Source organism: Xenopus tropicalis, chromosome 4, assembly GCF_000004195.4.
Source record: "Xenopus tropicalis strain Nigerian chromosome 4, UCB_Xtro_10.0, whole genome shotgun sequence".
NCBI classification, from domain to species: Eukaryota; Metazoa; Chordata; class Amphibia; order Anura; family Pipidae; genus Xenopus; species Xenopus tropicalis.
This window is the reverse complement of record NC_030680.2, coordinates 76,511,665-76,537,806: the sequence shown is the minus strand read 5'-3', so window position 1 is coordinate 76,537,806 and position 26,142 is coordinate 76,511,665. Positions and strand designations below refer to the sequence as shown.

General features: G+C 39.7%; 2 protein-coding genes across 2 annotated transcripts in view; one reads left to right on the top strand and one right to left on the bottom strand.

Annotated features, from left to right (window-relative positions):
- Positions 1 to 2,887, bottom strand: part of LOC100495401 — a 38,944-nt gene extending 36,057 nt beyond the window's left edge. Inside the window, exon 1 of the mRNA XM_018093368.2 lies at positions 2,817 to 2,887. The gene's annotated coding sequence lies outside the window, so the exon portion shown is untranslated. The remainder of the gene's footprint in view (positions 1 to 2,816) is intronic.
- Positions 2,888 to 3,006: 119 nt separating this feature from the next.
- Positions 3,007 to 25,181, top strand: e2f4 (E2F transcription factor 4). Its single transcript, NM_001114494.1, is given in 10 exon segments — positions 3,007 to 3,181; positions 11,833 to 11,942; positions 14,816 to 14,977; positions 17,177 to 17,220; positions 19,260 to 19,321; positions 19,404 to 19,650; positions 20,554 to 20,724; positions 21,226 to 21,273; positions 22,782 to 22,826; positions 24,408 to 25,181. Coding segments are annotated over 10 exon segments (1,125 nt in total). The 5' UTR covers positions 3,007 to 3,058; the 3' UTR covers positions 24,521 to 25,181.
- Positions 25,182 to 26,142: the final 961 nt, after the last annotated feature.

Here is a 26,142-nt window from a genome sequence, read left to right as displayed (position 1 = left end):
AACACCAATTAATGAACAAGTTAAACAAATATTGGACCCAGTACAGAACCCTGAGGGACCCCACTAAGAACCTTACTCCAAGTAGAGAATGGACCATTAACAACCACCCTCTGTCCCCAATCCTGTAGCCATGTGCAAGCAACTTCACTAAGACCAACGGACCTTAGTTTAGAAAGCAGTCGTTTGTGTGGCACGGAATCAAATGTTTTGGCAAAATCCAAACCTCATCATAAAAAGCAATCAAATTGGTCTAACATAACCTGTCCTTCATAAAGCCATGCTTTCCAGAACATAATTTTGCCAGGGATGTCAAACTTACTGGCCTATAATTGCCAGGCTGAGGTTGCAATCCCTTTTTAAATTTAGGTATCAGCTTTCCTCCAATCCATAGGTACCATACCAGATGACAGCAAGTCTGAGAATATCAGAAACAGAGGCCATTATAAAACTGAACCTAGCTCTCTCAGAACCCAAGGGTGTATTCCATCTGGCCCTGGTGCCTTGTTCACATTAATTTTGAGTAACCCTTTATGTACCATATCCTGTGTTAACCACTGACTAGATTGAGCTCAGGCAACACTGAAATTATTGGGTGGGTCTTGGCACTCTGGCCGCTCTATTGTATATACTGAAGAAAAGTATATACAATAGAGCAGCGTTTTTCAACCGCTGTTCCGCGGCACACTAGTGTGCCGCGAGATGTTGCCTGGTGTGCCGTAGGCAGGGCCGCAATTTTTACTTTCCCCTTTAATAAAATCCGGGCCCTGTCATTGGTTGCGCCCCGTGTGTACGGGTGACGTCAGTACGCACGGAGCGCAACGTTATAAAAGGGCCTGTGTGCGGTCGCGTGTAGGCAGAAGTGCAGAGGCGGCGCGCGTGAGGGGAAGATGCTGCTGAGGCCGCCGAAGAGCAGAAGTAAAATGCTGCTGGGCACCAATGTATTAGGGGGGGCCACGGGGCACACTGACTTATGGGGGCACTGCTACTGGGCACCAATGTACTAGGGGGGCTGGCTCTTGGCACCAATGTACTGGGGGGCACTGCTGCTGGGCACCAATGTACTAGGGGGGCACTGCTCTTGGCACCAATGTACTAGGGGGGCACTGCTGCTGGGCACCAGTGTACTAGGGGGGCACTGCTGCTGGGCACAGAGTTACATTTTTTAACATTTTCTAATGGTGGTGTGCCTCGTGATTTTTTTCATGAAACAAGTGTGCCTTTGCCCAAAAAAGGTTGAAAAACACTGCAATAGAGTTCTGTTTTAACCTTATTGTTACTATAAGTCAATGGGACCACACTCTCATCCCGCATGCGCTCCTCATTTTCTATCTTTGCCTTCTGGATTGCTGTTTTACAACACTTGCTATAGTGTTTATATTCAAGAAATGCAGCTTCTGTCCCCTCAGACTTAAGACAGATTTTAACATTTACTTCTAATGGTAATAAATTGTGAACAGTAATGATTATATGTTCATTATAGATAAACATGAGTGATCTGAAGTAAAGAATGATTGAATCCTGGTTAGTCCACCCAGCTTGGTTTGCCAGATCCCATTTGTTGTTCAATACATTTCTAAAACTCTTGGTTATTATTATGCAGTTGTTCTTCCATTTGCTGCTTTCAAGTCTCCACTCATCTGAAAAGTCTTTCAAAGGCAACTTCGGGAAATCAAAGTGACGTGTATGCCATCCCACTAGAGATTTACATTCTTGCCTGTGACATGGAATTTTGGGGAGATTAGTCGCCCGCAATAGTAAAGATTTATCACAGGTGACTAATCTCTCCCAGTTTTCCATTACTCTAATGAGTTGCATTTACACACGCATGCGTCAAAAGCAGATGACCGCGTCATAGAAAGTGACACCCGTGTGAAAGGAAGTGACGTACGGAAAATTTTACTATTTTTTTTACTGTAAAATTTTGACTGCGCTGCAAATTTTTTCGCCCATCCCTAATAGGCAACCATAAAGGTGAAGACACACAGAGCTACTTAGTAGCGGCTACTAAACACCAGAAAATACCCTGCCATAGACAATACTGAGAATTGCCTCTGCTAAGGGCTCTGGCACACGGGGGAGATTAGTCGCCCGCGACAAAACTCCCTGTTCGCGGGCGACTAATCTCCCCGAGTTGCCCTGACCCGCCATCCCGCCGGCGAACATGTAAGTCGCCGGCGGGATGGCACACGCGGCAGCGCGATTTCCCAAAATCGCCGAAAAAGACTCGCGAGTCAAATGAAAAACCCAAATGAAAAAGTAGCTGCTACTAGTAGCTCAGTGTGTCTGGCACACGAGGAGATTTGTCGCCTGCGTTTTTTCCCCCCGCGCTTTGGCGACAAGTTGCAAAGACAATACACACGAAGAGATTTCATGCGAGTTGAGCTCCAGGCGATCTGCTACCCATGGTACCACTCAACAGTTACCCCTCCCACATGTTTACTCAAGTCATTCAGAAAAGGGTCTGTGTGCGATTTGAAACAGCAGGTGACTTGAAGTAGCCTCATATGTTTTGACGCTGGTGATTTCCATTGGTTTAGCATTGGCGTCTTGTCGCCAAATCTCTCTTTTAAAAATCGCCGGCGACAAATCTCCTGGTGTGCCAGAGCCCATAACCCCAAAGAATGAGGAATGACAGAAGAATGACAAATGAGAACTCCAATGTTCTTACATTTTTACCAATCCAAAATAAGTTAAGAGCAAAACGACGCTTTTTAACTAGCATTTTATACTTTATTTAAATATTATCATCGATGTTCGCATTCCTTCTCCTTTACCAAGAAGCTTTTCTGATTGCCTACTCTGCTTCCGCTAGTTACCTTAATTTCTGGTGTCCCCGGCTCTAAAATGCATTTAAAAACATATTTTCTGCATCTTGTGTGCATCCCTGTCGACTAACCGCAACATTCTCTCAGGCCTTCTGCGCTTGTTCTGAACACTCCAGACACGCTCCCTCTACACTGGTACAGCCTCTTCCCGGCATGCTTTGCGAAGCAACGGCCGCTCAACAGCAGTTTGAGCAGGTGACCGGAGGCTCCGCCCACAGGCTCGCTGTTCCATCATGGCGGATCCCGCTCATCTCCCGGTCACACCAAGCCGGCACGAAAAAAGCCTTGGGCTACTCACCAGCAAGTTCGTTTCTCTTTTGCAAGAGGCAGAGGACGGGGTTTTGGACCTCAAGGCGGTATATACATGAGCTCTAGGTTTCTTATAAACACATAATTAAATGTATATGCACGTCCACATGTGCACTCTATTAATTATATTGAGATATCTGGATCTCTCGTGTTTGTTTGTAAATGTGTCGATGTTTCGCACGTTTATACCATATAAATGGGCTGCTATGTTTGCATATGGATTCTATACCAGTATGCCTGTAGCTGAGACATATTGGGTGAATTGTTCAGTGAGGGTTTTGCTAGGTTACGTGCACGATATGTGTAGAACTTGCAGAGTGTCAGTGCTTGATAACTGAGGGCTTGCCCTTCTGAAGATCAGTCAATTTGCGGTTTTCATCGTACGATAATGTATCTCCTGCACATGCCTGCATTGCAACAGTGTGGTAGCCTACTTTCTAAGCTGTTATAGATGCACAGTGTCTATTGCTGGTTTTGTACAGAGGGTTCCTCGACCCCAAAAACTATTTTTGCTTAAGGAAAGAAACCTACTTTTAAGCAAATGTCCAATCATAAACTATTTAAAACGCATTTGTTATGTAACTGCTATTGACCGCAGTACCTCTGTTTACATTCTCTGCACTTTTGTCTCTTTATTCCTCTGACAATGTTGCAAGTCAACTGATAAAAGCTGGTCGATACAATGGAGACCTGACTCCTATTGCATTAAGTCAGACCTAGAGAACAGAAAGGAATAAACTTTTTACTACAATTACACTAATACCTAATTACAAAACTTTTTTTTAAAACAATTAAACCTTGGAACTTATGTACATTAGAAAGTTGCTTTATTACATTTTCTTTTACTGTGCAAAAACTGCTTGTTGGTTTGTAGAACCACTATAATGCCAAGTGATTACACCCATTTAGTAACAGGAAAAGACAAATGTATGCCCCCCCCCCCCTTCCCTTGTAAAACTACATTTCCCAGTACCGACCACTATCTGAGCTGTTGCCATGATTGTGTGAGCATACCTAAACAGCATATCCATTGTGGTATAGTGTATCTTTAGATATGTTTCTGTTTGTAGTCCATTTCACCCTGTCATGTTACTTTTACAAGACACAAGCAATTGATGAGTCATGTTAAGGAAAGCAAGACCTTAACAGAAGCACTTCCTGTCTACCTAACATTAATACATGCTGTTTGGTGTAGCAGTAAAGTCATTTTTGTCCAAACTGGTTTCTGCAGAATTAGAGAAAATTCATTTCTACGGTACTTTCCAATATGCATTAATTGCAACGGTTCAGTGGTTTTTAAGTTATGTGTAAATGTAATTGTGATTGAAAACAGTATTTATGACTAGTTTCTTCTATATTAATTCAAGTGTCAGAGCCACTAGTGCAGAGACCTCTATACAGCCAGATACTGCTTTCAGTAACTTTTAATATTTAAAATGTGTTTATCTGAAAGTTGCTTAGAGCTGGATTTAATTTATGTGTAGCATATATGCTAGCATGTCTTGCTTGCTAATGTACATATGTGTAATTATTTAAAGGGGAGCTCCACTCAAACACAACATAACCATTTTTAAAAGTAAAAATAATTTTAAGTAACTTTGCAATATGCATCAGTTAAAAATATGCAGCTTTTAATGATTTTTTTTTTATGTAACAATATGATTTGGAACATGTTCTCCTGCTGATCTGGCCGACTACTTTGAAAAAAAAAAACTGAAACAGTAGTCGACTGTCCTCAGCCTGCCTTCAGCCTGCATCATCAAAATCCCACAATTCCCTGTACACATGATATCAGTAAGGAAAGGAACATCACTATGCGATGCATTAGGGGTTATATAGTTTCTTCATTCTGTCTGTAAGCTGTGGAGAAGTTGTAACAATTTGTAACATCAGTGTTTTAGTCCCTCCTCTCCTGCCATTTAAGATGCGAACAGGGAAGAACTGTTTTGGAGCTGGATTTCAGCTTATAAAAATAGTATTTATTACTACAGTAATAGGTATATTAGGGATTTCTGTGTTGTGTATGGTTGGTAGCCAGAGTTCCCCTTGAAAGTGTAATGCTTTTAAATTTGATAAGTTAGGGCCAACTAGAACTGTTGATTAATTTTGCTCTACCTGATTATTTTTGCATTACGTCTTTGTATGTAGTTAAAGCTCTTTATCCCAATGCGACAAGCTTATACTTATGTGTTAGTAGTTTTGAAAATTAACTGTACACAATATTTGCTGAGAATGCCAGTTGTGTCTGTATTAGAGCAAATTGATACTTTAATTTCTTATTGTGGCAGAATTTCTTAATATATTTCTCTGAGGACTTGCATTAGATCTTCAATTTCTACAATTGTAGAAGCAACTTTTACTTTAAATGTGAACATGGAGAAAATATGTTTCCTGACTCCTACATTTTCTGTTTTAAAGGACAAGTCAGCCCAAAATATATTTTTTTGCCTAACAAAAGAAAACATAATTCTAATTCTAACTTTGCAATATTCATTCATTACAAATTTGTAATGTTTTTGACTTATTTGTGTATATATAATTACTATTAAAAGCAGTGTTTGTTTGTCCTTTTGTATTATCTGCCCTGGTGGCTCTGACTCTTGAAACAATGTAACACAAACCAACAGATTGACAGACCTGCCTTGCTGGAGGAGACTGACTTTTGCAACATTGTTTAAAAAGTAACAACTAGGAGTTCATCAAATGCTGCTTTCAATAGCAATTACATTTACAAATAACTTTTAAAGCACTCAAAATTTTCAATAAATTCACTTTGGAAAGTTGCTTGGTATTATGTTTTCTTTTATTAGGCAAACAATTATTTTTGGGGTTGACCTTAAAGGATAAAGAAAGGCAAAAACTAAGTAAGCTTTATCAGAAAGATCTATGTAAATACAGCCATAAACACTCACAGAAATGCTGCAAAAAGAGTTCTCTGTCAAAAGATTTGTTGTCTGTCTTCCTCTGCCAGAGACACTCGGCTCTCTCCTCTCCCCTGCCCCCCCCCCCCCCTTCCTTAAGAATGCTAAGAACTCACCCCCTCTCTTAGGAATGTGCACTTAAAGGAACAGTAACACCAAAAAATGAGTTTTTTAAAGTAATTAAAATATAATGTACTGTTGCCCTGCACTGGTAAAAGCTGTGTGTTTGCTACAGTAATACTACTATAGTTTATATAATAAGCTGCTGTGTAGCCATGGGGGCAGCCATTAAAGTTGGAAAAAAGGAGAAAAGGCACAGGTTACAAAGCAGATAACGGATCACCTCTCTAGAATACAATAGCGTTTATCTGTTATCTCCTATGTGCCTGTGCCTTTTCTCCTTTGAATGGCTGCCCCCTTGCTAAACAGCAGCTTTGTTTATATAAATTTCTGAGCCAAACACACCAGTTGTACCAGTGCAGGGCAGCAGTATATTTTATACACTTTAATTTGTTGGTGTTACTGTTCCTTTAACCACCACTTAATCCATCACTTAAAGGATATGTAGACCCCACACACACAAATTTTAATCAGTGAACAGCCTCTTTGAATTCTTTCAATACCTGCCACTCTCGTTGTCCAGAGGTTAATAGTAAGGCTGCAACATCTCCTTAATCACTTAGATTTCCTTCTCCTCCTGTAACCCACTCGCTCCCCTCCATAGGGAATTTGCTTTCGCTGTTGGCTCCTGGGCATGCTCAGTTCTAAGCTCAGATTACTAAACACATCCTCCAGTCTAACAGCCAGTAAAGAGATGGCATTGCTGGTTCCCATAGAAACTCAGCTCTAGCTGTCTGCTTCAGTTTTTTTCTCCTAACCTCCTCTCCTGAGCTCAGCTCAAACAAAGCAGAACTTTTATCATAGACCGTTCTGCCTGTGTGAGCCTGCATTCTTTATGAAATGTATGCTGAATAAGGGTCTGTGTGTGTGTGTGTATGCTGTTTGTCGATTTAAATGTATCTGATTATGTATCAGAGGAAAAATGGCCACCGGGTAAAGCTGCTATTTGCTTTAGGAAAATGTAATGGTGCTTGAAGACAGAGGGGATATATATGCAGTACAAATGATGCCATTTGGGTGGGGGAGACATGCCCAACTGATATACATTGTAGGTAAATGTAGGCTTTACATGTCCTTTAATCTATATAGGTGTTTTGAACAATACTGTTACTTCTAACCATCAACCTATATTTGGTGTAGATATTTTACTGAGGATACGTTACACTACTTATGACTGGTAATAATATGCAGAACACTAATTATGACACACCATGGAACACACAAAAAAAAAATTAATAAAGGCTTTCTTATAATTTAAAGTCGGTTTATACAAATTGTGAAACTTAATCCTCCCTTTACAGTTGTAGTTGACCAGTTATTGCCTGTATTTGATTGTAAAGAAGTGTGTGAATTGTTTGATACTTGTTGAAAAGTCACTTGAAGCATAGGCTGCTTCTCTCTGCCTGCGCTTTGTTGCCAGGCGGAGTGAAGCGGAACTGTTCCCATAAGATTCCATGTGTAGCTACTCTAACAGGCACAGCTGTGGCTTGAGTGCAGCTGCATGGAGCATAGTAGAAATCGGGCCAAAAAATTAAAAAAGCAAGTTTCAAGCTGATCACTATTCTGTGTAAGCAGAAGCTGTTCCTTTAAGTGCAGCTACACAGAAGTGTATAGGAGTGGATCCGCTTTTCTCTGCCTGCCTACAAAAAGCAGGCAGAGTGTGGGTTGCACTCGGGTGCGGGCTGTGCTCTTTCTGCTGCCCTCCTCGCCCGCAGCATAACACTGTCACTATTCCAGCAGCATCTATTTATAGATGCACACCTGCTCTGCCCCCTAAGTGACGTCAGAGGAGTGAGCGCGGGTATATAAATTGACTGCTCAGCTAGCCGTGTTCGGGAAGGTTGACATCAGGTTAGGGTTGGGCGTGAGTTAAATTTTTTTTGACCCACACCCAGAACGATGAAAATTGCCGCCATGGAAAAACGTTAAACACAAATACAAAGTAATAACAAAAAGTTGTCTTGGAAGGAATGTCTGCATGGTTTTGCACTTGAAATGTTTTTGTCAGGAGAAATTTTCACTGTTGCCGGTGCAAAGGTAATGCAGATCCCCCACATTTGACGGATCACACATGAGGCTTATCTACTTATTTCTTGGTATTTATATAGCACCAGCACATTTACACTGCTTTTTATAGATTATACAGTATTCACATCAGTGTACAGTATACAACAGTATTTATTCCCCAGTGAAGCCTACAATCAGAGGTCCTTATCACATTCATGTATTTGACATGTACGTGGGTTACGGAACCTGTGTGGAATAATTTTGGAAAGGTAGTTACATTTGGTAGAGAAAAGGCCATGACTGGCAAGTAATTGGTGGTTGTGTGACTGTCCCATCAGTTAGCAGACCTATAGCTACTTTCTAGTAAAGGACATTATACCTAAGGTGCTATCTTCTATAGTTAATTTGGGAAATTATAGCAAGTTGGTTGTTACAAATCGGATAATGTAGCAAAAGTCTTTCTCCACTAGGGGAATAAGTTCTATCTTGGGTAGCTAAAGAAAGTAAATACATATTGAATTTGCACCAATATCAACATATTACACAGTATTCATTTCCCATGCTGCATTTTATAGAAGTTATTTACCCTTTAAACACCTTTTTTTACACTTTGTGTGTCTTTAGATATGGCACCGGAAATAAAAACTTTTTTCAATTGGTTTTTACTGAACACCCTGAGACATTAACATTGCTATAGTTCTCTTGGAAAATACACTGGCAAGCTGATTAAAAAAAAGCTTGTACTGGTACCCAGCACCAACTTTTAGTGCTCTGACACTGACTGAAGCATGGCTACGTATTTGAGAGGAAACTTACACGATTTCGGGGAAATTGCGGCTCCGTGTATGCCATCCCACCGGTGATTTACATTTTCACCGGTGGGATGGCATTTCTGTGAAAATTAGTCACCCGCGACAAGGGAGATTTGTCAAGGGCAACTTATCTGCCCGTTTGCCAGAGCCCTGAAAGCAATTTCTTACTGATAGATATGGATCCAATATGTGACTTAATAAGCAACAGTACACCAGCCTGTAAGTGATTGGACCATCAGCTTATATTGTCCCATATGTGACAACCTTTAAACTAATACACACTGTGCACACGTTGCGCACAAAGGCAAACCTATGCATTTGCTACTAAGCTGAATATAGTGGGTGGTTAGGCTTACCACTGGGCCTGTTTTCTACCCCATCCCAAATGAAAATTTACCTTTATATTAACTTAAAAGCATAAAATTCAGTATTTGTATGATTACGTCCTTGCAATTTTAACATAATTAGCCCTTGGTATTCATCTTTTTGGTAATGTAAATGTAATTTTTTTTCAATTTATTGTGGCATTCTCATTTTGTTTTTTATAGTGAGTGTAAAAATCATTCCTCCCCCCCCTTCCCTAAGCATCCTCCTGAGCAGCTCTGTCAGGTTCACAGGTTGTATTCTAGTTCTCATGCTTTCGGTCACAGATTATCATCATAAAACCTGAAAAAAAAGTAATGTAAGCAAACAGTGCAGCTGCTTACCTGGCATAGCTTGGCGGCTAGTGCAGCAGAACAGCTAGACTTTAGGAAGTGGGGCGTATTGGGAGGGCTGGAAGAACTGTGCACAAGGGCTAAAAAAAAATAATGGGGAATTTAGTTCAGTTTAAGTACAGTAAATGTTTTTAATGCAGAGTACCCATTATTTGGCTTGCCATTGCTTAAAGGGGATATATACCTTAAATTTTTACAATGCACAAAACAATGTAAAATAGAAGGAAGTGCTTTTATTTTAATGCCCATAACTGCTTGAAAACTGTGCTCTACCCAGACCTTTTGCCAGCTTCCGGTTTAGACTCTTCAGTAAGCTGCTGGCCCAGTTGACTTCAGTGACACCACCTCACCTACTTAAAGTGAAGTGAATATTCATAGAGTGGGCAGGGCTTAGCGAGCTCACAGAAAGTCCATTCCTGCTCTACTTGCTCCTCTTCCCCCCCCCCCCCCCCCCCGCCTCCCCTGGCAGCAGCACAAGCAGAGAGACACAGAAGGAGGGGAGGGGTTTTCCCTGCTGCTGCTGAGTAAAGCCTGTCAGTCAGTGCTGTGACCAGTTCCTGTGGGAGACTGAAGTGACACTCCCATGTCTCATTTGGCTCTGACTTCTGATCAGTGAGGTTGTGTATGCAGCTCTCATATAATGGCAGTTTTAGGAGGTAAAATGCTTTCAAAACATCTTTCTTTCTTTCTGCATCATTTTACATTTTGAGGGAGGATGAATATTATAACTGAATATGAACTTTATATAAAATGTCTCCTTTTAATCAGTGCTATGCTAACAGGTCATATTTATAAGCATCCCTGCAGCAAGGGGTTTTAAAGGGCATTTAAATTTTACTAACCTTTAAAGGAGACATATTGGATAAATGGGAAAAAACTCTAATTTTGTAGGCAGTTATGAATAATATACGGTTCTGGTTTCCCTTTGGGCTAAACATTAATAAACATTAATCCTATCTGTAACAATGGCCCCTTTATTGGAGCTCCCTATAGATCCTATCACTTCTCTGTCCGAGTTGAAATGAAAAGTGGGCGTGTCCTAACGGTCCCTGCCAGAAGCACAGTAGGAGGGGGGGAGCCAATCACAGCCCTGCACTCAAACAAGCAAAGACAGTCTTCAGTTCCCTATCAGGTCAGCCTAACTGCTGATTGGTTCCTATCCTACAGTGCAGTCTACGGAGGGCCGCCGGCTCCCCAGATTATGTACATTTTGTTCAGTTTAAATACCTTTTCCTTATTTTTTTTGTGATAATAACACTCTAATTGGTTATTATAACTACCCCCCCTTTACCCTGTAACCAGAGTAATTTGCTTAAATGGAGATAATGAGATCTGTTTAAACAAACCCTTGCCTTTCCCAATGTACAGTTTTTCATGCTTTGAGATAAGCCAACTCATACCCGAAGGCTTTTCTCTAGACTGGTAATTTTTTTACTGCTTACTACACTTTAGACAGTGACTCCGCAAACCAAGGAAATTAAAAGTGGTTTGAATTTTTTGCTTAGTGCCAGAGATAACCGATACTAGATGTTTTTTAATTTAAGCAAAAAGTATGGTAAATACAGTTTTTTGTTCTAAATTTTCAATTAACCTGTCAAATTGCAGTCATAGCAGGCTGACTGATAGTCTAAAAAAGGAACTGAACATTGGCACTCACGATTAATGATGTTTTAATATTCCTGGTAACTTTGATTTTAGCTCTGTAGAGTTGAGAACTGTATGATAAGAATGGATTTGCTTGAGCAGTTACAGTACATAAAAAGTAACTGGATCACAAGTATAATACTAAGTATACTTGTATTCCTTTCTGTTGGATGTTTTATGTTGAGAAAGTAGAGGTTTATGTCTTAGTTTGTGGTATAAAGTGAAAGCTCCGGGGCCCCCTTCAAGTGCTCATGTCTTTTGTAGTCTAACTGACTACATCGCAAGTTGTTTATCATATTGTGTCTTAAGAAACACAGAATTGTTTTTTCAAGGCATAAGGCCAAGAGGATATACTTGTTTACTTTAATAATATTAATTTGTTTGTTCATAAACTGGATTATTTCTACTATATTTTCAAATATGTAAATGGTTTCCTGTTCCCTATGCAGAGTCTAAAATGTTTATTCTTCTACTTCAGGCAGCTGATACTTTAGCAGTGAGACAAAAACGCAGAATCTATGACATCACTAATGTTTTAGAAGGAATTGGATTGATTGAGAAGAAATCAAAGAACAGTATTCAGTGGAAGTATGTTGTTCATGCACGTAAGATTCTTACTGTCTGTTGCATATAAATGTTTTGTAAAGTTTTGCTTGGAGCATTAAATTGTATATTCAGTTGAACTGATACACTTGGAAGAAGTGAAATGCTAGCAACCTACACATGCTTCAAGATTTAACCTGGAAAGAAAAAGTATAAATATTGAACTGTATCAGTAAACAATGCTTTTTTTCATTACTAACAATGATAAAAAATATAGGTTTAGTTGAACATTATTTGCATATCTCCTTTTTATCACACAACCCCATTTATTAGGATTCAGTTTATATTTTCACACATGATTTAATAGCATTGTTATTAGATATTTTGAATATTGATATAGTTAAAGGACAAGGAAAGTCTAAGTCACTTGGGGGTGCCAAAATGTTAGGCACCCCCAAGTGACTTAAATCGCTTACCTTGTACCCTGGGCTGGTGCCCCTGTTAGGAGAAAACAGCACCAGCCTGGGGTACCTGTCCAGGAGCGCTTCCTCCTTCCTACTCACGCTGCAGCCAATTGTCCCGGACAAACGCATGCGCAGTAGAGTGAAAAGCTGACTTCTCTGTTCAAAGTTCGGCTTTTCACTCTACTGCGCATGCACGCGCGATTGTTCAGGAAGAAGGAAGCGATGCAGGTACCCCGGGCCGGTGACTAATCTCCCCATCTACCACGGCATTAAGGACCCACGGGGCAGCTTAGTTGCCCGCTATAGATTTCCACTGTCGTGGGAGACTAGACACTTCTAAATGCCTCTGCACAAAGTTTTGCGCAGAGATCTATAACGGGTGACTGTATCGCTCTGTGGGTCGTTAAAAGTAATTTTTTAACCCTTTGTCACATGTAGGAGACGTGTGACAAAACGTTATGTGCAACAGTGCTTCTGTTTACACTGCTTCAGCTGAGCTTTCTTATCTCTGTCAGCCATCTCCAAGCATTAGTGAAGCAAATGCATTGGCGCTGCTGCTAACAGCAGCAAAATACTCTGCCTTAGACAATATTTAGAATTGCCTCTGCTAAAACACACATGGAGACAATTATCAGTAAATTATCAGCATTGTCTATTTTTGTTGCTGTGACAAGTAGCTGCTACTAGTAGCTCCGTATGTCTTAACCCAAGGCTGTTAACACCCATGCCGACCATGTAGAATGGTAACTGATTTTAATTTGTATCTACAAACACTGACATAAAGGATAAGTAAACAAAGTTTTAATTAAAATTTAGTAAAATTTCCCAGAACACTCTTGCAAGCACTTCTGCAGTTTACATTTATTTATTGTATGTTTCCAAGATATGACATTTGAGACTGACAACTGCTAAACTGCTTATATATAGGTTTTGCAACAGCACCACCTGTTGGTAATTTTGGCCATCTGTCTACAGCAGGAAAAAAATAACTGTAAAAAAAATAAAGGTGTTGGCTGATTTTGTTGTTGGTGGTGACCTTAGTTGATTTTGGTTGAGACTCAAAAATGGATCATCATATTTTAGGCAAGCCGAAAAACGCTTGCTGAAAATATGTGCCATAATACTCCTACCTGTGCATGCACCTGAATGAATTGAATATGCTCGGGTGCAGGCACATGTAGCCGAAATCTGCATACAAAGACTTTGCATTCTCTTGTGTTTTTATGCGGATTTCAGTTACATGTGCCTCCACCAGAGCGTATTCCATTTATTTGGGTGCAGGTAGGAGCAAATGGGGCGTATGGCGCGTATTTTTGGCAAACTTTTTTCCGGCTTGCCGAAAATATATTCCATACGCATAGTGTGGAATTAGCCTAATGCTTTAAAGTTTTTACCTAAAGAAGGAAATCGTTTTTAGCTGTACTATCCCTTTAATCATTAAATGTTATCATATGGACAGCAAAGTTCTGGAGCTGTTTATAATTGTTCTCATTTTTTATTCATGATTTTTTAATCATTTCCATTTTTTTTCTTTAACTTATGAATTTCATAGTACTGTAATTGCTGTTTGGTTACTACTGCTTACAGTTATGAAGTCAGAACTAAAGATGCCCATAGATGCACCAAATATTATTGTACAAAATTAGGTTTCATACAATATTCGGTCCATGTATGGTGGGATGACGAGGCGACCAATATAGGCAAAAGCCTTGGATATTGGTCATCTTTGAAGGCACCCTAACATCAGCAGTAGGTTGATATGCAGGAAAGATTTTTATTGTAAAATGTATTGTCACCTTAAGGATGAATAAAAGAGGGCCTGAACAGAAATATGAACAATAAAATCTAAGATTAATAGAAAAATTAAAGCATTACTGTCTGTGTTTTCTTGGTTATGGGGGTCAGTTTCCCTTACAACAATGTACTGTATTACCTTTAGCTGCAGGCTAGAAAGAGGCAGAATAGAAATGATAATTTCAAAATCTTACAGAATAAATAATGAAGACCAGTTGAAAAGTTTAGCATAGGGGCATCTGTAACAAATGTCATTTAAAGGTGAACTTCCCCTTTAATTTGGGCCACAAATCTGACTCCTCTTAATTGAGAGCCCTGAGAAAGGTTAGGAAGCCATGATGCAAGAAATCTCACTTATGCGGTCATGAAACTACCAGTATTTGTTTCTTGTACTTTTATTAACCAGTTTTTTATAGACCAGTGAGTGAAGCTCACTTCATGAAAAGTTGTTGAATTTGTTGTAAACCATAAGTGGCAGCCTTACTTGCCCTTCTCTCTCTTTTTTTTCTCCTTTGAAGAGTAGATAAAGGAATAGAAAGATTTAAGAATACAAATATAGGGTGTTGTAGTGGTAATGTATACTTGTGCATTTTTTTCAACACCTATGTCTTTACACTGTTTTATATCATGTATTCTGTCTAATCGTGATATTTTCACTAGGGGGGTAGGCCCTGGGTGTAATACACGGGAGATTGCTGACAAACTTATTGACCTGAAGGCAGAACTTGCTGACCTTGAGCAGCGGGAACAGGAACTGGACCAGCAGCGTGTGTGGGTTCAGCAGAGCATAAAAAATGTCACAGATGATGTGCAGAATACTGGATATCCTTTTGGTTGTTTCTACCAACATTCAAATACTACTGACCTAATCAGACACTTGTCATAACTTATCTATAGCGGTTTTTAAAGAGGACAGGCTAGTGTCATATACTATTCCCCTTCCCGGCTAATAACAAATAATACAGCATATATCAATTTTGTAAATAAAAAAAATCTAGTGAAGTGTGCTTTAAAGTGATTAAATGCTTCTGTAGCAATATTCTTACTTAACTAAATCTTTCCATTTGACAGCTCTGTTACTTACAAGTATTGGCTTTTATTTCTAACATGACTTTTGCAAAGACCCAATAGACTGGAATACAGTACAGCTATAGGATCAATTATCCAGAATGCTCAGGACCAAGGGTATTCCAGATAAGGGGTCTTTCTGTAATTTGGATCTCCATGCCTTAAGTCTACTAAAAAAACCATAAAACATTAATTAAACCCAATAGGATTGTTTTGGCTCCAGTAAGGATTCATTATATCTTTGTTGGAATCAAGTACAAGGTACTGTTTTATTATTAAAGAGAAAAAGGAAATGCATTTTAAAAATCTGAATTATTTGGTTGAAATGGAGTCTATGGGAGACAGACTTTCTGTAATTCAATGTCCAATGTCTCAAAAGGATGAGAGTCTTACACTGGTAAAGAACAGTTTACTGTAGACTTTGTAGTCAAAGATTGAAATAAGATAGTTTTCAAAGAGAAAAAAAGTTTCAGCATGAAAAAATACTCATAATTCCATGCCAAAATCCACTCCTCTGACACACACTAGTGGATAACGGCAAATGCGCTGTTCTTTGGCCTGCATTTTTACGATGGCCAATCTACTGTATAGAGTGGCACTTGCTTAAGCCCTAGGTGCCAAAAGTTGTCAGGCAAATTGGTAATTGAATATTAAGTGGAGGAATCCTTATATATCTTTATATTGGATCCATCTACTACTAAGCTTTTTAGAACTAGAATTTCATTCATTTATAAAGGCATGGGTTAGGAGGCACAATGTTGATAGTTTGATAGATATCAGTACGCTCTGACACCAACTTAAAGGAGAACTAAACCCTGAAAATGAATATGGCTAGAAATGACATGTTTTATATTATAAACTGGACTGCAGTGGCTTAAAGTTTCAGCATCTCTGTAGTAGTAATGATATAGGTTGTTACAGTTGTCACAGGAGCTCCCCATCTTGAATTCTGTGCCACCCCCGGAACTTTCGGGGACAGTGCACATGCTCAGTGTGGTCTGGGCAGCCTTTGAGAAGCTAAGCTTAGGGGTTGTTGCAAATTATCAAGCAGAAAATGAGGGTTGTCTGTTATATAAGCTGATGCTACAGGGCTAATTATTCAATTCTGATGCAATTGCCCTGGTTTTAGATCTGTCAATCTGTAATGTTAATATGAATTAATTACTAATTAGCTTTTTACTGTTACATTTATACTCTATTTATGCAGTATATTTTGAGTTGGTCCCTAAGCTCAGTAACTGACAGCAGCATAGAGCTAGTGTAGGGAAGCAGCAGAAAAGAAGATGGGGAGTTACTGGGGCATCTTTGGAGGCACAAATCTTCCCTGTTAAAGGACTGTGGGCTGGTACAGAAACCCAGAACATAATGTACAATATTTCTGCCCTAATTCTTTAGTTAGGCTTTAGTTCCCCTTTAAATAACATAACTGGATCACCTGTATGGTTGTCCCTTTCTATGTACACCTTAAATACCCAAAAGCATTGCTCACTCTATTCTCTTTCATGTGTACTTATTTCTTGTCTAAGAGTGATATGGTTAAAAGTAAATTTGTACTTTTGCATGTTCCATTCTAACCTTGGTAAAGTTCATGGAGACCTTTAGAAAGCTTTTGATCAGGTTACAACCAGCTCAATAAAAGGGGAAAACTAATGTGGGTTTCCTATATTTCAACATACCCAGCGTGTAGGAAAATGTTACTATGTATTAATAAAATAACTGAATCATTGCTTAAAAAACAGATAAATATAAAAGCCACATGCGACATAGCAATTAAGAGGTTAGTCTGTGTGCTGCAGATGTGGCAAATCCAAGCCTCAGAAATAAGAGGAGGGGGAAAAGCTCATGTAATAAAACATCAAGTGAATTTTCCTAACAATATTATACTGGTTATATATTCTGCAGAAAGACAAATACTCCTGATAAATAAGCTTTTTTTTCCTTAACCTGACGAACGCTAGCATATCTTACCCATGAGGATATATGCCGCTGTTTTAGAGGTAAGTCTATAAATTTTAAAAACTTTCTGCAGATTAGTACAAAAGAACATGTTTTTTTTTCTTTGTCCTAAACAATTTAAAATATTGTTTCTGATTTTTGTTTCATGATGACCGCACAGAATTTTATGGCATTAAGTTTTAAGCTATTGCCAAACAATTTTTTAATGGGTCATTTCAGGAGAACCACAGTTCTCTTATTTACTCTTCACAACTTCCTTTTGAAGCATAGGAAACACTAGGTCATTAGTTTACACATAGTTGATGTTATAGCTCAGTGCTGTCCAACTTCTGTGGTACCGAGGGCCGGAATTTTTCCGGCCTACGTGGTGGAGGGCCGATAATGGAAGCCAGTTTTGACCACTCCCCCTTTTTAAACCACACCCACTTGAAACCACAACCATGTTATCACATGACCATACTCAATGGTACAGCAAAAGCCTGCCATACTCTGCCTGCCCTACCCTGCCTGTGTGTGCCAAACTCTGCCTGCCCTACCCTGTCTGTGTGTGCCATACTCTGCCTGCCCTACCCTGCCTGTGTGTGCCAAACTCTGCCTTCCCTACCCTGCCTGTGTGTGTCATACTCTGCCTTCCCTACCCTGCCTGTGTGTGCCATACTCTGCCTTCCCTACCCTGCCTGTGTGTGCCATACTCTGCCTTCCCTACCCTGCCTGTGTGTGTCATACTCTGCCTTCCATACCCTGCCTGTGTGTGCCAAACTCTGCCTTCCCTACCCTGCCTGTGTGTGCCATACTCTGCCTTCCCTACCCTGCCTGTGTGTGTCATACTCTGCCTTCCATACCCTGCCTGTGTGTGCCAAACTCTGCCTTCCCTACCCTGCCTGTGTGTGCCATACTCTGCCTGCCCTACCCTGCCTGTGTGTGCCAAACTCTGCATTCCCTACCCTGCCTGTGTGTGTCATACTCTGCCTTCCCTACCCTGCCTGTGTGTGCCATACTCTGCCTGCCCTATGATGCCTGTTTGTGCCATACTCTGCCTTCCCTACCTTGCCTGTGTGTGCCATACTCTGCCTTCCCTACCTTGCCTGTGTGTGCCATACTCTGCCTGTCCTATGCTGCCTGTGTGTGCCATACTCTGCCTGTCCTATGCTGCCTGTGTGTGCCATACTCTGCCCTCCCTACCTTGCCTGTGTGTGCTATACTCTGCCTGTCCTATGCTGCCTGTGCATGCCATACTCTGCCCTACCCTGCCCTGCCCAGTGATGGCACACACAGGCAGCCTACAGTGACACAATGCTGGCACTGTTCCTACAGTCTGCACAATAACTATATATTAAAAAAAACTTTTTAATTGCTGTACCACCTCAGTATATGTTCTTTTTGTAGTGTGCAGGGTTTATTTGTGGGTTTCTACTGCTCTGAGGTGTGAATAGGTGAACAATTTGGGTGATTACAGCCTGAGCCTGAGGTGTGAACACTGCAGGGGGTAAACAATGCAGAGATTAAAAGGTGTGAACACCTCAGTATATGTTCTTTTTGTAGTGTGCAGGGTTTATTTGTGGGTTTCTACTGCTCTGAGGTGTGAATAGGTGAACAATTTGGGTGATTATATCCTGAATCTGAGGTGTGAACCATGCAGGGGTGGCAGTTAATCACAGTACTGATACCATTTAAAGCTTACACAAGAGTAAGCCATCAAAGCAGCCAGACAGGTGGGGGGCCACACAGAGGGGGGTCGCCAGTTGGACAGCACTGTTATAGCTGATGCATCCATGTTACCCCCCCGTTGCAAATTGTTCACAAGTACACCTTTTAATGATGGGGAACCTTGTAGCTGCCAGCAAAGTGGCAGTAGCTCCAGGGTTCCCACAGTGGGTTAAGACAATAGGCTTGCACCTATAGAATCATGTTGAAGTGAAAGCTCAGTTGTGTGCATTTTGATATAAAAGGTATAGTTTGTTTGTCTCATTAGACACTGACATAAGGCACTATTCCAAATACATGAAGCTGCTGACATTCACAGCATGGGGATGGTTCAAGAAGTAAGAATAAGAAGTTTTCCTTTGAAATTATTTTACAGGAGACACCCTACTTGCAATTAGAGCCCCATCAGGCACATGTTTAGAAGTGCCAGTTCCAGAGGTATGTGTTTGCATCATTCTTCATATTAAAAGACACTGTCTTTATTTATAAGTGTTCAGTTATATCATATTTTGTTTGTTAGAATACCAATGGGCAGAAGAAGTTTCAGATTCACTTAAAAAGTACAACTGGCCCAATAGAAGTACTTTTGGTTAACAAAGATACATCAAGCTCTCCCCCAGTTGTTGTCCCTGTTCCACCTCCAGAAGACCTCATCCAGGCTCCAGCTACAGTACCCAGTACACCACAAAGGCCAGCATTGACTCCACAAAATGATACTGCTGCTAGCCCAGTTCCTGCTATGCCCGACAGTCCTATTTCAAATTCAGGTTTGTAAATTGTTTGGTTATGCTTGTAGTAAGTAAAGTGCGTTACCTTATGTAGAAACCTAATTTTGTAGATGTAAATATTAAGAGTTAAATGTATCATTTTCATCTGTAACTTGATTTTCTTGTGACTTCTCTGGAGATACAAATTACATAAAATGTATTTAATGTTTAAATGTTTTTAACAAATGTAAGCTATGGTGATCCAAATTACAGAAAGGTCTCTCTAATGGAAAGGTCCATATGGTGATCCAAATTACTAAAGGCTCCTTTATAAAAAAAAAAAAAAAAAAAAACCCAGGTCCCAAGCATTCTGGTTAATAGATCATATATCTGTATTATGGAAACTGAAATGTTCTCCTCACATAAACAATTGCTTACAGAAATGAAAAATAATTCAGTTTGGAGTGGCACATATACATAGGTAAGAAAAAAAAAAAATAATAAAAGGATCCCTGGAACTAAAGTCAATGTGGGCATCATGCACTACATAGAGTGGTGTAGAAGCAACTCCCCCTGGTGACCAATGGGGGGTAAAATGACAAATAAACTCAAACTCAAATAGCACTCAGTAGAAAATTTTTTTACAAATTTAATTCAATCAATTAAAAAGGGAACAGACACAGAGGTGTGTATATATAGAGTCAAAACCCCTCCCACCCTTAATTAAAAACAATCAAAGGATGATTCATCATTAACCCTTCCACAGAGACTCGCAGGTCCCAAATTCAATTTCGTTGATATTGTAGAACAGATGTGTAATAGGTGTAATAATAAGCTCATGGGAAGATGTGGTGTAATTAGATTGACATTTCCCAATCAAATATCTACTTTTGCAATTCTTTTGGTGGGGAGGTCATTGGGGTTAAACCCTTTTACTTAAGCAAAGACCTTTTTACTACACAGAGTCACAAGATTGCACAACTGACCAAACCCTCAGTATGGAAAACACAGCTTCCTCTCGTCTTTCAAGTATAGATACATGTCCACTTCAGTCTTCAGCCTCTTTGGACAACAGTACCGACTTACCAGATCCCTCTACCTCATTCCAGCCAATTAAATCAGATCTCTCAGATGGTAAGAGCTTTGTAGAGCATTTATATAATTTTTGGTATTGTGATTAGGTTATAAGTGCTGTTCAGTCTTTACCATTTGCTATAATTATGTCTTACTGCTCAGCTTTCATTGCAAGTCCTTCCGTCTCCTAGTTATAAATTTACCTGCATAGGTTATCTATAAACCTGCATTTTACAACTAACTGTATATAATGAACCTGTAACGGGCGACTAATCTCCCCATGTGCCAAAGCTTCTTTGAACTCAAGTAGAGGGACTGTCCAGATTTAAATGAATTAATCAGGAGCAGGCAAAAAAGGCACTTGTCTAGGGTGATGGCTAGTCCCATACCTCTTCAGCATTTCTACTGTTGGCTCCAGCCCTTGAGTGGCCTTTTATAAATTTTAAGGCTGTTAATTTATTAAATACAGGAACAAATTAAAATATCTTTAGATTTTTTTATATCAAGAGATGAGTTATGTATGTAAATTTCAAAAACATTCATTTTGTTTTTCCATTTTAGTACTGGAATTACCCAAAGATATATCTGATTTATTTGATCAAACAAAAGGTATGTAATGGTTTTCATTTAATTTGCAATGTCGCATAGGCAAAGGCAGCCTTGTTTAAAAGTAGAGTGAATGTTGCCTTTATATTTAAGATTGTAAAAGGGCTAGTTAAAATGCATCTTACCTCTGCATATCTTATCTCTGAAATAGTGTTCAGCAAAAGCCCCCAATTACATAAATGCAGAGACGCTCCTTGCCTTGAGGAAAAGTAAGAATCTTGCTCAAGCAGCAGTGTGCAGGCAGGTTACCAGGGGTGGCAAAAAGCTTCTGTTTACTTTAAGGGTGAAGACACACCGAGCTACTAATAGCAGCTACTTTTTCACAACTACTAAACTCCAGAAAATACTTTTCCTTAGGAAATAGTCTATTTTAGTAGCTGCTACTAGTAGCTCCGTGTCTTCACCTTAAAGGAAAAATAAAGTCAAAGTCACTTGGGGGTGCCAAAATGTTAGGCACCCCCAAGTGACTTTGACCGCCTACCTTTTACCCCGGGCTGGTGCCCCTGTGAGGAAGGAACAGCACCAGCCCGGGGTAGCTGCCGGCGCTTCCTTTTCCTGATTCGCTGCGCGCGCATGCGCAGTAGAGTGAAAAGCCGAACTTAAATGTTAAAGTCGGCTTTTCACTCTACTGCGCATGCGCCCACCGCTGGCACTCAGGAAAAGGAAGCGAGGAAGACGGAAGCGCTGCGCTCCAGGTGCCCCGGGCTGGTGCTGTTTTCTCCTAACAGGGGCACCAGCCCGGGGTACGAGGTAAGCGGTTAAAGTCACTTGGGGGTGCCTAACATTTTGGCACCCCCAAGTGACTTTGACTTTCGTTTCCCTTTAAGAGCAGAAACTCCATACTTTATACTGGAAATTTTACTCTTCTAGTGTGGAGAGTGGAATCTGTACTTGATACAATATAGATAAAGTGGGGCAGCTTCAGGTGGCATGGGGGCACAAGCAACCCTATATATGTAACGTTCAGTTGCTGCCGAAGGAGACTAACTCAGCTGAGGTGAGCAGTAAGGCACATTTCATCTGTGTGGAGAAGCAAATATGTAACAGGAATATTCATCTCACAGTGAGCTAAAAATGAATGCTTAGAAATATTGTGGTTTGTCCCTGAACATTGACACAATTACTGTTTTACTGTATATAGGCAGACCATGGTTTATCTGAGGGCATGACTTATTAAATGCATGTAACATTCACTCTGTCTGTATTGCTGCTTGTGATGCTGCTTAGCCAAGGAAATAAATATGACCGCTCCTACTTACAAACTTCTACTAAGTGAAATAATGGTCACTGCAAGATATTTGGCTCTGCACCTAAAATATATGTTTAAGTTATATAATGTGCAATCATTTTATTTGCATACACATACTCTTTAACCCTTTAAAAAGAAGTACAGGGCTACTTATAATGAAAAGAAGTAAATCATTAGTGCATCCATGTTTTACAGACTTCATATATAATGTACTTGTCATATTATTGAAGAATTTTGTCAAAATAACTTTGTTCCCTCCCAGAATGCATCACTTCAGACTTGTTGGAAGAATTAATGTCCTCGGAAGGTGAGTATCACTGTTCAAGGCATAGTTTCTTTTATGTTTTCCTAAAAGATTTTTTTGTTAAAATCCCATTAAAAGAAGCAAAAAAAAAAAAAGCATTGTGCCATGATTTATCTAAAGGCATGGCTTTTAAGCATAAACCAGTGTGCCGTTTGTATGTGTCCATATAAGTATTAGCTTGCAGTAAGTACATTTTCACAGAATAATGTAAGGATCTAATGTCTGCTATGGTGTGCCCTTACTCTCAAGTATCTGTGCTCTGTGGTGCTAAGGCTACTGCCATATACAGCAGTTTCTCAGCATGCATATAAGCACAGGCACAGAAACAGTCCCTCCGCTCTCTGCAGACACACTGCAGTTTGTTTATCAACTCTGGGCACTGAAACCTATAGCAGTCAGTTATTGGCTTTTTTTTAGCCAGCTGCAGGTAGAACAATGAATGCAGCAGTTTGATTGGTTGCCATAGGTTACTGCCCACAAGCAAATTTGCCCAGTGGTGAAATGACCCCCAGCGTATTTTAGTGCAGAAACGCATCACTATGCATTTACTGCCTAATCAGCTTCTTGTGTTTGCACCCAGGCCAAAAGTATTGTCTGCAGCTGCAAACACACTATAGAGCAGATTGGAGCCAAGAGGCTGTAAATGCAGGCCGGACAGCTAAATAATGGATGACCACTGCAGAGCTGATAGCAAACATGCTGCAATAAAACTTGAACTTTTGCTTAAAGTAAAGATTTATTATACATATTATATAAATAAGCAGTTCTTCTAGTCAAATAATTAACGTTTTTGGTGTAATTGGCTCTTTAAATTGCATATTCTAAGAGCCGTGGCAGATGGGGAGATTAGTCGCGGGCAACTAATCTCCCAGATATGCCATCTCCACTGACTTGAATGTAAATCACCAGTGGGATGGCATACGTGACGCCGCGGGCGACTAATCTCCCTGTCTGCCATGGCACTTAGGGGCAGGTTTATCAAAATGTGAGATTAAAGTTTACCACTGAAAAAATTACTGTGATTTTTAAAAGTGTGTTTATCAGTGAATGAATAGAAAGTGAATGAGTTTTTTCTGTGGTAAACTCACATTTTGATAAACTTGCCCCTTAGGGGCAGATTTATCAAATCACGAGTTCGAATCCCAAATGGGAAAAATTCGGATTGGAAACGAAAATTTCTGAAGATCGCAAATATCACGAAAATGCTTACGAAAAAATTGTATTAGTCACGATAATTTCGTATTGGTCACAAAATGTGCGTACCGTACAATTTTAAACAGCGGTAAAACCTTTCCAGTTTTTTCGTGCAAGCGTATGGGGAAAAGTCGTGCGGCGTACGACAAAATCGTGCGGACGCCCAAAAAATTCAGCGAAAAAACGCTCTGAGCGTTCATGCCTTTGTTAATGTGCCCCTTAGTGTTGGTATGTAGAATGATGTTGGTTGTATAGGTATAGATTTGTATTAAGATACAGTCTCTCTATATAAATCATATCAGAAGCACTTATGACTGATACCACTGCTGGCCCTGTATGTGGGCACCTGCTTATGCTTGAAAATACTCATGATTTTTTTTTTTTTTTCAGTTTTTGCTCCTCTGCTCAGACTTTCTCCTCCTCCTGGTGATCACGACTATGTCTATAATTTAGATGAAAGTGAAGGAGTTTGTGACCTCTTTGATGTACCCATCAACCTCTGATATTTTGAACTCGGCTTTGGGCCTTATTTGTGAATAAGAACTTTTTTGTTGTCTTTTATGAAGAAATGTTTCTATTTTTGGATATCCGCGTGAGTTGTTACGGAAACCATACCAGAGACATTGCAGTGCAAAAAGACACTTAACTCCTCTCACTGTGAGAATCCGCTCATAACTTTTCCATCCCTGTGATGAGAGGACTGCTTGGCAAACCCTTCATAGAGGTTGTCTGTATTGATCCAGCTTTATTAAGTCCATTACTACATCTGACAGAAGCTTTTCACAAATTTCAAGCACTTAACATTTTTGCTGAAGTACATAATATTTGGATTTTTGGCTGAGTGTGCCTCAGTATTTGGGCTTAGAAGTTCTTAAGTCTGTCCAATAATATAGTAGGTGTGCAGTACCATCCTCCATAAACAAATGGTTTTCCATGCAGTAACCGTAAAAAATAAGCTTGGTTGTCTTTTATTATGCTCTGACCTCACTCACTGCCAAATCGCTGCCAGTCACTGTCTAGCTAATTTACCTAAATGAAAGAAGATGTTGATATGAAATTATTTTTCTACATACATTTGCTGCGCCACATGAACTATTTGTAATTTTTGTTTTCTACAAAATAAACCCGTATTTGCCAGTAGCACTTTAGGGATGTAAAAACAAACACCCAGAGCAGCTGTGTGACTTTGTTGGGGTGAAAGTGGTGAGATTCAATACAAAAGCTGTGCAGTCCATTTTAGTCCAAATGATACACAATGATTGCTGGCACTGGAGTTGTATGGAATTGAATTATATTATAAACTTGTGCTTTAGAAAGAATATTATAGTGTAAAGAGTTACCTATTTATAGTCACTTCTATGACCGAATATACGTTAAGATTGGCATTTTCCTTTGCACATAGCTTTCATATATTTGTAATATGTTAGGTGACATGGTACCATGGAGATATGTTGTTTCTCCCAGACAGAGATCTCCTTGTTTTTAATACCAGTGCTGCTCCACCTGGATCTCAGTCCAACGTTTAAGTAGAATATTAGGACTTAGTCTATGTTGATTTAAATTGATTTTATTTAATATACTGCAAATATATAATATATATAATGTAATTCCAGTGTCAGTAATCAAGGTAAGGAATATACTTTCTGCAAAAGGAGTTCCTTGGCCATCACCTCCTCTGTATGATAGGAGATATTTACAGTGGTGTGAAAAACTATTTCTTGATTTCTTATTCTTTTGCATGTTTGTCACACAAAATGTTTCTGATCATCAAACACATTTAACTATTAGTCAAAGATAACACAAGTAAACACAAAATGCAGTTTTTAAATGAGGGTTTTTATTATTTAGGGAGAAAAAAAATCCAAACCTACATGGCCCTGTGTGAAAAAGTAATTGCCCCCTGAACCTAATAACTGGTTGGGCCACCCTTAGCAGCAATAACTGCAATCAAGTGTTTGGGTTAACTTGCAACGAGTCTTTTACAGCGCTCTGGAGGAATTTTGGCCCACTCATCTTTGCAGAATTGTTGTAATTCAGCTTTATTTGAGGGTTTTCTAGCATGAACCGCCTTTTTAAGGTCATGCCACAACATCTCAATAGGATTCAGGTCAGGACTTTGACTAGG